Genomic DNA, 12,959 nt, shown 5'->3' on the forward strand with positions numbered 1-12,959 from the left:
GTCTTTCGTCACTTTTGTCTCAACGTTTGCCAACAAAACACTTAATCCGCTGTGAGCTGCCCGACTTCAGCGTTGGTCAGGGAAGTATGCAAGCCCAGTAAGTAGCCCACCACCTCCCTCACAGGACAGCCACCGAAACATTCATAGCAGCGTTCGCCTGGCGAAGAGCTCAGCAGGAGAAGACGAACCTCTGCAACACTACAGCATCTAGCTGCCTCTAGCTAACCCACAATCCATCTCCCTGGCGCCGCAGACGACCTCTTTAAGGAACTCAGCTCCTATAGGAGAGGGAGCGGTGAGAGTATGGATCTCCAGACAGAGACTCGATTCTCCAGGGAATGAAGCGGTTTAGGGATGGAATAACAGCGCAGGGGGAAGGTACTACCAAGAATAACGAAACGAGATGGGGAACTTTAGCTTCGGTACAAATAGTCTAGGCCAGAATGTCGCCAAGCATTTATCACGACCACACACAGTCTGCTTTTAATAGGCTTACACTGTGAGGAATTGTTTTAATGCTGAATTATAAACTCATAGTAAATAGTTGCAGCACTTGGTTTTGGTCCTCATTCGTATTCTTTGAGTTGCAGTGATACAATGGTGCAACAATGTTGAAGAGATTACAATTTACTTGGAAAAGGAGACCTAATTTGCTAAAAAATTTGCTCTCTTTTTTTTTTTCTTGAAAAGCATCTCATTTTATGAAGTCAGGTTTCAGGTACAAAATGTCTCTAAGATTTTAGAAATTTAACAATACATTCGCATTGCACACAAATAACATCAAGGACAGATTTAATCATGATGAATAACTAACAATAATAAAATGCCATATAACACTGATGCAAGTATTATAACACAAAAGACAAAAAACTTGAATGTGTTCCAGGCCATGGCCAGTTCAAGATCTGGGTGTTCCTTGAATGGAATTTATCATGGAATGTAGCAGTGGGTTAGCTTTGGTTCAACGCTAATCATGCTTTGGTACAGTACAGAGAGTACAAATAAAATACAGGGCATTGAACTCCAACAAAGACGCGATATACAGGAGCTAACGCACATCAGATAAATATCTACAAACACCAACATCTCTTCAGCCAGCGATGGCCCATGGAACCATCTCAACTTGAATGAACGACAAAAGGTTTCACTCATCTTATCCAGTGTTAAGGCACATGTTGCTGTTGAGAAACTCAGTTTTATATATTTATGTGTAAATGGTTCTCTCTCCAACTCACAAATAAGGATGACACTTTCAAGGTGCAGATCTTTGGAAACAAACAATCTTTAGCATACAGCTTGACCGGGTGTTTGTATAGATTTAAAATCATGTTGTGCTTTGGGAAAGTGCCAATAGGAACAGTATCCTGCATCTGAACACGCCGAAAGAACCAAACCATACTCTGATCTGAAACAAATCTTTCATTTCACAAAACGCAGGCTACTTCTGAAATCCCCGTCTTCAATATTTGAAAAAAGCTTGTTATGTACTTGCAATTCATTTGAATAAAAGTACTTTGGAGCAGGCAGCAGCCTGAACAGATGGAATGTAAATGTGCACACACACACACACACACACACACGATATGATATTAATATGATGCTGTAATTGAATGGAGCAACTTTACTCAACATCCTGTAGCATTGGGAACCGATCCATCTTCCAGGCTTATTACATTTTCAACAAAACACATTTATCCTTATTGTTGTTTTACACCCACTGTGTGCTCCATCAATATTTCTTCGTGCTCTTAAGTCTTTACTTGTGGAAAAGAAAAAGCACGTTGGATGGAGAATATCTAAAATGGAGAATGTATTAAATGGATCTTGATGTGTGAAAAAACACGAAACAGCAATGAGACTAAAATGAGATCGATAGCAAAGAGAGTCCAACCCAATCCCAAACGTAATCTCTTCTCTCTGCCATCGGTTGTAAACCGGCGTTGAAAACCGGCGTTGAAAACCAGACAGAACCAAAAAACGTAGAAATACGGCAAAAAGGAAAGGAAATTAAAAAACGCAGAACAAACTAAACATCCATAATCAGATCTAATGCCTCAGTATCGCTTGTATTTGGTTTTAATCCAGCGCTTAACTTCCAGAATGAATAGAACATCGTATCAGAGGGAGATGGTATGACTGTTCTTAAATAAAATGCCTGTTCACAAGTACTGAAATGCATAATTAGCTCAAAAATCCTCCAGAATTGAAATATATTGAAGATATTCCAGTTCCTTTTAATCTCAACCATGATCATCACGATTTCAAAATATAAAAGCAAGTAAGTACCTAATTTCGTCTTTATAAAAAAAATCCTCTTAAAAAATATAATATATATATCTATATATATCAACTTAAAAAAAAGCTATCGTGCAAAATGTTGAATAACATTAAATACATCCATCCTGGGCAGGGTTTTAAAGCCGGTCCTCTTCAGAATAGTCTGCAGCAATAGACTGCTTGGTCTGGGTCCTGGTCCGGGACTCTACTGGGGGGGTCTCCGGGTCTGACCCCTGGTTCCGCTCCCAGTTCCGGGTGTAGGCGACGCACCGCGACCGCCCACCAGGGGGCGCAGTGCCCAGCTCCACCGCCTCCTTCTGGAGGAGAGGAGGGGTGGAGGAGACCCAGCCAGACACGCCGATGTCCGACCGCTGGAGCGCAGACCGTTCCGGGGAGTCGACGACCCGCGACCCCTCCGTGACCCCAGGAAGCTCTTTGGTGACGTCCAGGCAGGACTGCGTATCGTCCGTCGCTGTCGACTGATCGTGGTCCTCTGGAGTCCTCAGGGGGGGGTCAGACGGAGCCGAGACCGCCGCATCCTTTGGTATGGTTAGCGTGCTCTGGGCGCTCTGTGGGTGGTCTTTGGGCGGGAAGTATCTGGGAAGGGGGTTGTTGAAGGAGGCGAAGGCCGTCTTAAGGCCCAGGGGGTCCGAGGTCGAGGCGAGATTGCCCAGGCTGAAGATGTTTCCACCGTGGGTCTGGCGCCAGCTTCGGTCCAGCTGTCTGCCCACTTTGGTGGGGCTGGGGAACAGGGAGCCCTGGCAAGCCCGGTAGAAGTATCTGGAAGACGCAGAGAGAGAGAGGCAGAAGATCCTATACAGTTACTATTTAGTCAGCATTTAATCCAAAAGGTCTAGGTTATTAAGATACATTCTCATGAAGGGGACAGGTAGGGGTTAGGAAAATGTTCCTCAAGGATATATAGATGGTACCCAAAATGTATTTTGCACAGATTGAGTTTCCCCCTCAAAAAATTGAAATGCTGACAACTTCCGATATTATATTATTCTTATATGAATTAACATACCGTTTGTGCAGAATATGTTTGACTTTTAGGTTTTTATTTTCTTGAACCAAGCAATGAGAAACCGCTACAATGTCCCCCCCAAAGGATGCATTAAGTCCCTTGACCAAAGTGTGAATCCACTACAGCCGTTAAGAGACCCCGACCTATTCCCTGCCTTGCCCGTGGGTACCTGGGAAGCAGTGCAGTGACGGGGGTGACGAGGCAGAGCAGGTAGAAGCGGGGTTCCAGCAGCAGCCTCTGGATGGTCCAGTAGGGGTTGGAGGGGGCGTAGCAGGTGGGACACGACGAGTTGTAGCTCAACGCCACGGCGAAGAACAGACATGCGCTGAACACGATGGAGGCCCAGTTCATCCACGTCTGGGAGGGGGATGGAGAGAGAGAGGTGAGAAGAGTGAGTGAGCAAGAGAGAGCGGGGGGGGGGGGGGGGGGGGGGGGGAAGAAAGGAGAGAAGAGACATGGGATAAAGAGGGACATATTAAAGAGAGGGTAGATGGAGAGAGAGAGAATGTGGGAGTAAGAGCGACATATGAAAGATGAGAAAGGTAAACAGAGAGAAAGAATAAATGGACAAAAGAAAGAGGTAGGGCAGGCCGAGGGGATAGAGCGGGAGTAAGAGGGACACGAAAGAGAGGGAGGGGAGACAGAGGGAGAAAGAGAGAAGTCACCAAGACAGATTTGATTACAGACAAGTTTCCTTCCAGCCTAGTCAGCTCGGTCACACACAAACACTCGGGACAGCAGCGAGCAATGGGAATAAATAATACATTATACATGATTCAGTTACTCAGGAAATTCCACATCCCCCCCCTCCCCCCCCTCGATTCACCTCCTCAACCCTCCTCCTCCGCCTCAATGAGGCAGTGCTTCTCCCAGGGCTCCACGCCAGGTTTTCCCCGTCGACCGGAGGGTGCATCCGGTCTGACCGCTGGACTTCTCGGAGTTCTGCTGCCTCTAGCTACCGATTGGCCCTTGCAGCACTCCCGGGGGGGGGAAAGAGAGATTCTCCCGTACAGAGCGAGGACCTGCCAGCCGGGGGATTTACGGTTTCAGCTGCAGCTGAGGTCGTACGATGGCAGGGGGGGGGTCGTACGTTTAAAAACACGGCTAGCGCCCAGGACCGCCCCATAGAGCACTCTTTAGGATAAATAAACTAGGATAAATAAATGGTCAGATTGGGACACACCACCACGCAGAAGAGTACAGAGTCTAAACACAAACAGGAACAGGACGTGTCATAAATATTTGGCCTTTAAACCCTTTGAGACTGTAATGGTGATTGAAAAAATGTAATTGAAAAGGTAATTCCCCGCCTTCTTGACAACCTCCACCTAGACGTCTCAATGTGTAGTGCCCTTGTGTAGCGTGATGGAGGAGGCGGTCTCTGGTTGGAAGGGAGGCTAGAGGGCTGGGTAGAGGGTGATGAGTTTGATGGAGGGGGTGGTTGAGGTGGATGGAGGGGGGTAGCTGTCTGGGGTGCTATATGGCATCGACAGCTGCGTCTCCATCTAATCAGCTGCAGATATTGCAGTGGTGCCCATGCGACCAAGCGCCTGAACACGCCAACAAGTTTGCCCCGCATTCATTTTCTGAGGGATGGGGGAGGGGGAGGAGGAGGAGGGGGAGGGGGAAGTCCCGTTTCTGTTGGGACAGTTTGCGGTCTTCAGCACACGGGTTGATGTGCTGAACTGCATGGAATACAGGCAGGATGGAAACATTGGTAGTTAGCTTGTTGAAGGTCAGAGGGGCTTGTTCCCGGTGTCTTACCCAGGTCTTGGTCTCGATGCCCAGGTGCAGCAGGATGGTGATGAGGGCCAGCGTGGTGATGGGGGTCCCCCACGTAAACAAATCCACATCAGAGCCAGCATAGGCCTAGAGAGGGACAGACCGAGAGAGATCGAGACACAGAGACCAAGAGACGGAGAGAGAGAAAGAGAAAGAAAGAGAAAGAGAAAGAGAAAGAGAAAGTTACAGAATTACACAGAGCGAGATGAATATTGAGTGTGTGAGACCGGCCAGGCAGCGGGGTACGGAGGAAGGTGTAGTGTTAGTACCCTGTGATAAATCATTTATATCTAATGTAGTTTTTTGCTGCATTGTGCACAAACTCTGAATGGCAGCTTTACAGGGTTTCTGCTTTGCTGTTCACCACCTGGACTCACACAGTCCCTGCACACTCACACCACTCGCCCTCCTTCAACACACACACACACACACACACACACACACACACTCTCTCTCTCTCTCTTTCAGACACACACACGCACACCTCTCATCAAATCATGTACGGTCTTCAGTCAGGTAGATCTTATTTGTATTTGTTTGCGTGCTCCGCAGCGCGGCACGGAGGGAACTCACGAAGTAGGGGATGAAGAAGCAGACCAGGCTCTGGTAGAAGGCATCCATCATGTTCATCCAGAACATGTATGGCTTGTACTCCTGCAGGACACACAGCTTAGTACACACAATGGCGATCCACACACACTGTAGTCGCACACACTCACACACACACACCCCTCGCTGGCTGTGGATTAATCTTGCGTAATGAATATATTACTCATACGGATGAGTAAGATGCACTATTTACCAACTCGACTTACAGTGAATTAAGGACTTTAAGTAGCAGCTAGGGGCGTGGGCACACCTTGCTCAATGATGCCTACAGGTAGACTGCTAACATTGGGATTAAACACAGAACTTTTCGGCTGGGAGTCAAACACCCTAGAGACCACTAGACTATCCTGCCCCGTGCAAATGATCGGCCTGACATTGTGTCTTCAACAACGAGAACAACCAATTAACCTCTAAATTGCGCCACGACCTCGGCGCGGTGAACCCAGACACGGTCCCCCCCCCTTACCTCCGAGTTCTGTCCGTTCATGTAGAGCTGAGGTAGGGCCTGCAGGGTGTGGGCGGACACGTCCTTGTCCAGGGTCCCGGTGACCAGCTGGGGGAAGGCGGAGAACATGAGGTTGAAGAACACCAGGTACCACTGGTCCACCATGGAGGAGCCAGAGAACCCGCAGTAGAACTGGAACCAGAAGATGAGCGCCACGAACATCTGGGGAGACGGCCACCGGGGAACGGAGGAATCAACCGGTTAATGGGGGAAATCTGTACTTTTGTGGTTAATAATGCATTCATTATTAATGTAATCGATTCATTCATGAGTTCATTCATAGATGGATGACTATGATTGATGGATTAGATGGAGAATGAAATATTAAATTCATTGTTTAAATTAGATGGAATAAAGACATAATGGACGGATAGATGGACAAGTTAGGGAAGTAATGGATGGGGGAAATGAATGAATAGATGGATGAAATCATGGACGGATAGATAGCTGATTTACTGACTGAATGAATGAACAAATGGAGTGAGTCGATGCACACAGTCAGTTGATGGATTTATGAATGATGAATTACTCATTGTGAAAAATGGGTGGACGGATGAATGCACAGTGTCTGTCTGTCTGTCTGTAATCGAGCCACTAAGTATCCCCAGGAAAGAACTCATTGCGCTTCCTGATTATTTTGTTTTTCGGCTCCAAGTGTATTTGCTTTAACCAGATTACAGCTAGTCTGGCTTCCAGGGCGGGGGAGCAGGTGCCATTACACTCAGGTACACATCAGTACTACCATTACATCACTAGTGCTACCCCGGGCTGGAGCTTCCACAAAGCAGGGTAGTGGCTGTGATCTGTGTGCTGCTTACTGCAGTGTAAGTGGTCCCGGTTCCGCGGCGGCTTGATGCAGCAGAACAGTCTGATTCTGCTCAGGACTCATGGTATAGAACAGAAAGAAACAGTTTGCTCGCTCCCCCCCCAGCCCCCCCCCCCAACAAAGAAACAACAGGGGGTCTTTTACAGAACATCCCAGAATGTTCCTCTGCTCTCTGTGAAACGGCCACGTTTCAAAAGAGAAAAGCCATCCGAAATGTATTTAAAGAATAATCCTCTTCACCATGTAATCGAATAGAACAGATCCGTAGCACTCAGAAAGTTTGCCCACTGCTTTGAAATTTAAATGTTGAAACATGTCTTCAATAACGGCCTGCCTCAGTCAAGCACCAAAGGGCATTCGAGTTTCCAAGGGGGCTATTGGAATAAACTCGCCCAGGAAACACAAACCCTCTAACAAATCGTCCACTAGTGAGCATGTACGAAGCAGGGTGGCTGGAGAGCCTGGAGGGGGAACGGTAGGAGGGGTCCCGGCGCCAGAGGAACTCACAGCGTTCTTGTAGAAGAAGTAGAGGATCATGTTGGCCAGTCTGGAGTAGCACCAGTGTCCGTGAACCAGGAGCAGTTTCTGGAGGTACTGGAATCGCGGGAGGGCAAAGTCACTGGCCATGACCGCCTACACAGAACCAGGAAGAAACACGTTAGCTGGGTGCCAGTAGATGTGGGTGCTAGTAGAGCTGGGTGTGGGGGGGTGTGGGGGGGTGTGGGGGTGTGTGGGGGTGTGGGTGCTCGTAGATGCGAGTATGGTGTGGGTGCTCGTGGATGTGGGCGTTCAGGGTATGGTGTGGGTGCTAGTTGATGCGAGTGTGGTGTGGGTGCCGGTGGATGTGGGTGTGAGGGTGACTGGCGGGTGAGGAGGCGGGGCCTGTGACGCCCCGGAGAGACCCCGCGGCAGAGATAATAACAAAAACTATAAATAAAAACAAAGTTCACAAGAGCAGCACTTTTGAAGGGGCATTGTTCTGCTGTGGTCCCCAGAGAACCCGGGCCCCAACCCTGGAGCCCGCAGGTCTGAACCGGCTGACTCTGGTCTTATCCGGTCGCCCCGGGTCACCTGGACAGAGCTGCTGATGAGGGGAACACACTGACGGGGGCTGCTTGTTTGGAATTAAAAATCCCATCTGCATCCTCGCGGGGGACGTCCTTCGCGGTCGAAATATCGTTTTCATAACTCATTTATCAGGTTGATCTCAACTCACGAGCCCTCTTTCCTCACGCAATAACCTGGGCTTGTCGTAGCGATGAATTCCCCCCCATCCCCCCCCCCCCCCCCCTTGCCAACCGCCGGGTTTGCAAGAGAGGGGGTGGGGGGAGGGGATTCATCGCTACGACAACAGACGGATGTCAACCGCCTCCGTTAAGAGACCCGACGGCGTGTCTCGGCCGAGAAGCAGACTCGCTTCATCACGCCGCCGTTTTCCCCGCCGGCGCCGTTTTTACACGGGCGGCCGTCGGACCCAAAGTGTCGACAAGAAGAATACGTTCAACGGCGCGTCTTCGAGACGCTTTTACCGTCTGCTGCGCCCCTAATGGACGCGTTTAAAAATAAATAAAAAGGCGTGGGGCGCGGGAGAGAGAGACGGGGGCCCCGCCCCCCCGGCGTGCAGGAGGAGCGGCCGGCGGCTCGTTAAGACCGGCGGTTATTAACGATGACGGATGGGCCGCCGCTGCTAAGCGACAGGATGCGCCGTCTTTAAGCAGATGTGCACACAGCAGCGCCTGGCCGCCTCTGAGGGGAGGCTAATTGGACGGCTCCATCACCGCCAGGAGCGGGCGCCGTCCCGCTGAGCAGTGGGCGGAGCTAACCTGAGCCCTGGTGGGGGTGCGGAAAGGGGGGGTGGGCATGGCAACCTCTGAAGAGAGTTGAGGGGAAGGGCAAGGGGCTCTTGAGGCATTGTTGGGCGAGGCTTGGAGGCTTGAGACTAAAAGGTAGAGTTATGGTTGGACGTCGACGCAACGCAACGGGGTTCACGGAGACATCACGTCCTTGCGGACCCTCCTTGCGTCCAGCGCAAGGGCTTGACGTGCGCCTCCCACAAAATAGTAACCTTGCGTCAAGGCGACGCAGCAGCAAGGATCGGTCCGCTCACTGAAACCCGACGCAGAACCAAAAACAGGTTCACGACTTGAGTTGAAATGTCTGCGTGGTCATTGCGCTGCGTCGACGTGGAACCATAACTAAGCCTTAAGGATTAACGTCAGCAGGGTCACTAGAGCGGTAGCCTGCCGCGTGCTGCAGACATTTAGTGTCTGATATTTCACAGTGGGGAGGGGATGTTTTCTAATTTATGTGCGGGTGAATGACACTGTAGATCACATTGTGTGGCCTTAGTGCAAAGGAAAGCTCTATGTAAATGCAGTTCATTTATTTTCAGACTCTTTATCACCACAGGGTACACACAGACCGGACTAAACTCTACATAACCCACCAGACTCTTACCCCACAGTCAATGTTTAAATCACCCTCTAACTCTCTCCCTCTCTCTCTCTCACCCCACCTGCATGCCCTCCTGCCCCGAGATGCCGACGCCCACGTCCGCCACCTGGATCATGCTGACATCATTAGCTCCATCACCTGATAGAGACAGACAGAAAGACAGACAATGCATTTTTTATTAAAAAATAAAGGATAAAGATAATAATAAAATGAATAAGCTAGCTAGCTTCAGATAGCCATCGTAGCCCTAGACATGGGATAGCGTGGTGGCGGTTTAACGCTAAACAACTGTTTCCATTTACTGGTAGCTCTTAACCGCTGGTTGTTTGGTTAGCAAGACCGCTTGGAATCAGACGGACCACAGTGTCCCCAAACCCAGCGGAGCTGCAGCTGGGTAAGTGCCCTAGGCCTTAGCATTCTTTGATTTCATAGCATTTCAGGATTGCTGCTATTTATGGCATGTCAGCCAATAACCTTCGATCCCCAGAAAACCAAGCGCCATTAAACCATCAGGGGCATTTTGAGTGTCTGGCCAACATGCAAGGTTGTTTTGCTGTATAAACAAAGAAAATCCTGATACAAAACATAGCAGTAGCATATCGCCAGCCATCTTTGTTAGCCCTGCAACGCTAACATGGCAGTAGCATATCACCAGCCATCTTTACTATCTCTAACACAAACATAGCAGTAGCATATCACCAGCCATCTTTACTATCTCTAACACTCACATAGCAGTAGCATATCGCCAGCCATCTTTACTATCTCGAACACTAACATAGCAGTAGCATATCACCAGCCATCTTTACTATCTCTAACACTCACATAGCAGTAGCATATCGCCAGCCATCTTTACTATCTCGAACACTAACATAGCAGTAGCATATCGCCAGCCATCTTTGTTAGCCCTGCCACACGGACATAGCCGAAGCATGTAGCATATCTGTGAAAACATCTCTATTCCCTCTCTTCTCTGCATTGCTAACACAGCAAGAAAAGGGGAAAAGCGCTGGGAAGGCAAGAACAAAAGCCCTACCTGACTGCAGGAGGACACTAATAAATCTCCCGGACTCAGAGCGTCATAAGTCACACCGCTGTCCTAGCACACACACACCCCATACATTACACCAGCGCACCATTAAGCCCCACAGCATCCAACTTTAAAACCCCTTTTAATTAAACACTCTGGTTAATATTTTATGTGCACAAATGTGTCGGCATTACAAGAGCACAACATTTATACTCAGCCACTGATCTACGGATATCGTGCTCTCAACAGACAACAGTTTATGACCATCTTCTCAGAGAAAAGCCAATTATACGCTCAAGAGCGACAGCAGCAGTCAGAACAGCAGGAAGCACACACGCTCGCTTGTGGTCGTCTTCGCTTTGCCAAACAACAAGTGGAGGAGATAATAAATATGCAGTTCAGAGAGAAACTCCAATTGTGGTTTTCTGAGTACCGTTTGCACCTCTTTAAGGTGACGGAAGTTAATCTACTGCAGGAGTCAAACCTGGCCACACTTCAATCCATAAGTAGACCCTAAGTACCTAAGTCAAACACCTATTCCACTATTTAGGACTTCAGCAGTTTTAACCAAAGCAACTCGCAGTGACATTAAGATACAGGTCATGAAGAAGCAGGTAGGGTTCAGAGGTCTTCTTGCTCAAGAAGTGTATTCCCAGTATACTATACTGGCCCGCCTCGACACGGTTCAAACTGCCATGGAAGCCTAGCGGCTGGGATTTGCATTTCCATGACAACTGGGCTACCCGCTTGACAGTGTGTGTTTAACTGATGACACGCTTTTATTAAGTCGATAACATAACAACACACACACTATTATTGCCTATTTAGTTTAATACTATAGGCAACCGTAGCATTGGATCAATTTCTTTAGGAGACATTTGATATATTTGTGTTGTTTCAGACATAAAAGATATCCACAGTGATGAATTCAGTTTGATGTTCAATACTCCCCCTTTTTGGCTTCCTAATCCCCATAAATCATTGAAAGACAATTTATTTCAGATAAGTCTTGTTTACACATCGGACAATGTTTTACACAAATTCCCCCCAGTGCTACGCGATGTCCTTGACATTTATTAAAAAAAGTGTAGAATATCAACATCAGCCAGTCAAATATCAGCGTCATCATACCAGTGTTAAAGGGGACACATTATTCCACCAGGTGTGAGTGTGATAAGCCATTACAAGCCGCTTTGGAAATCGGCCTCTTGTGACATCACAAGTGGGCGTGCCCACCTAGATGTGTGCAGGATAGATCAGTCTACCAGCCTACCCAGTGGACTGTAGCAAACCTTGCTACTCTGTCCGTCATGCATCTAGGCGGCCACGCCCACTTGTGATGTCAAAACGGCTTGTAACGTCTAATCACGCTCACACCTGGTGGTATAATATGTCACCTTTAAACATCGTCTGCTGTCCAGTCTTTAGCCCAGGACTGATCAAAAAAAAAAAAACTCTCCTATTTACTACAACAAGCCATTGTGTCTTTGGACGTACCTATGGCCAGGGTCATGACCTTGAGCTTGTTGCGCACCAGCTTCACCACGGTGCTCTTCTGCAGCGGCGTGGAGCGGCAGCACAGCACCGAGCGGCAGCTGCGCGCCACCTCCAGGAACTTGTCCTCCAGGCTCTTGTCCAGGGCGTAGGCCAGGGTGCGGCCGTCGATCACCAGCCCCAGCCGGTGCACCAGGAAGGGGGCGCCGGCGCCGGCGTGGGCGGAGCTGGAGGAGGAGGTGGTGGTGGTGGTGGTGGTGGTGGTGGTGGTGGTGGAGGAGGACGGAGGGTAGAGGGGGAAGGCCGCCGAGAGGTCGCCGTGGAAGGCGGGCTGCTTGGAGGGGTGGTCCGGGGAGGAGGAGGAGGAGGAGGAGGAGCAGAGGAACTTGGCCTGGATGTAGAGGAGACTCTCCTCCAGGAGCGCGGCGCACGCCTCCTGGTGGGGGGGGGGGGGGGGGGTGGGGGGGGGAAACAGGTCAGGGGTCATCGGGATGAGCGGCGAAATGGTGAATTTAAACAAATAGTGAGTCTTTGAGTTTGGCCTAAATTTAAAGGCTGGTGTTTGGAGGAGACTAAGCCTAAACCTAAAGACTAGTGTTTAGATTAGACTAAGTAAGACCAAGACTCAACCTCAATTTAAAGACTGGTTAAACCCTCAAACTCTGCCTAAACTTCTAGTTGTCAAGGGATACTTTCCACAGTATTCAAGGAAAAGACTATGAACTGATGATAAACACCCCGACAGGGGCGTAGCCACATGGGGGCCAGGATCGTACCTGGACCCTACCTACACTGCACCAGGACCATACCTGGACCCCACCAGCACCGTACCAAGACTGTACCTGGACCCTATCAGGGCCGTTGAAGCCCCGTACCAGGACCGTACCTGGACCCTATCAGGGCCGTTGAAGCCCCGTACCCGGACCGTACCTGGACCCTATCAGGGCCGTTGAAGCCC

General features: G+C 49.2%; 1 protein-coding gene across 1 annotated transcript in view; it reads right to left on the bottom strand.

Moving 5' to 3' along the window:
* Positions 1-775: 775 nt before the first annotated feature.
* atp10a (ATPase phospholipid transporting 10A) overlaps positions 776-12,959 on the bottom strand; it is a 38,381-nt gene continuing 26,197 nt past the window's right edge. Inside the window, exons 14-21 of the mRNA XM_060066423.1 lie at positions 12,005-12,437; positions 9,542-9,618; positions 7,534-7,659; positions 6,162-6,362; positions 5,660-5,740; positions 5,069-5,173; positions 3,474-3,661; positions 776-3,057 (exon numbers count right to left, since the gene is read on the bottom strand). Of these exons, the coding sequence (XP_059922406.1) occupies positions 2,415-3,057; positions 3,474-3,661; positions 5,069-5,173; positions 5,660-5,740; positions 6,162-6,362; positions 7,534-7,659; positions 9,542-9,618; positions 12,005-12,437 (1,854 nt within the window). The 3' untranslated portion in view covers positions 776-2,414. The remainder of the gene's footprint in view (positions 3,058-3,473; positions 3,662-5,068; positions 5,174-5,659; positions 5,741-6,161; positions 6,363-7,533; positions 7,660-9,541; positions 9,619-12,004; positions 12,438-12,959) is intronic.

Source organism: Gadus macrocephalus, chromosome 12, assembly GCF_031168955.1.
Source record: "Gadus macrocephalus chromosome 12, ASM3116895v1".
Classification (NCBI taxonomy): Eukaryota; Metazoa; Chordata; class Actinopteri; order Gadiformes; family Gadidae; genus Gadus; species Gadus macrocephalus.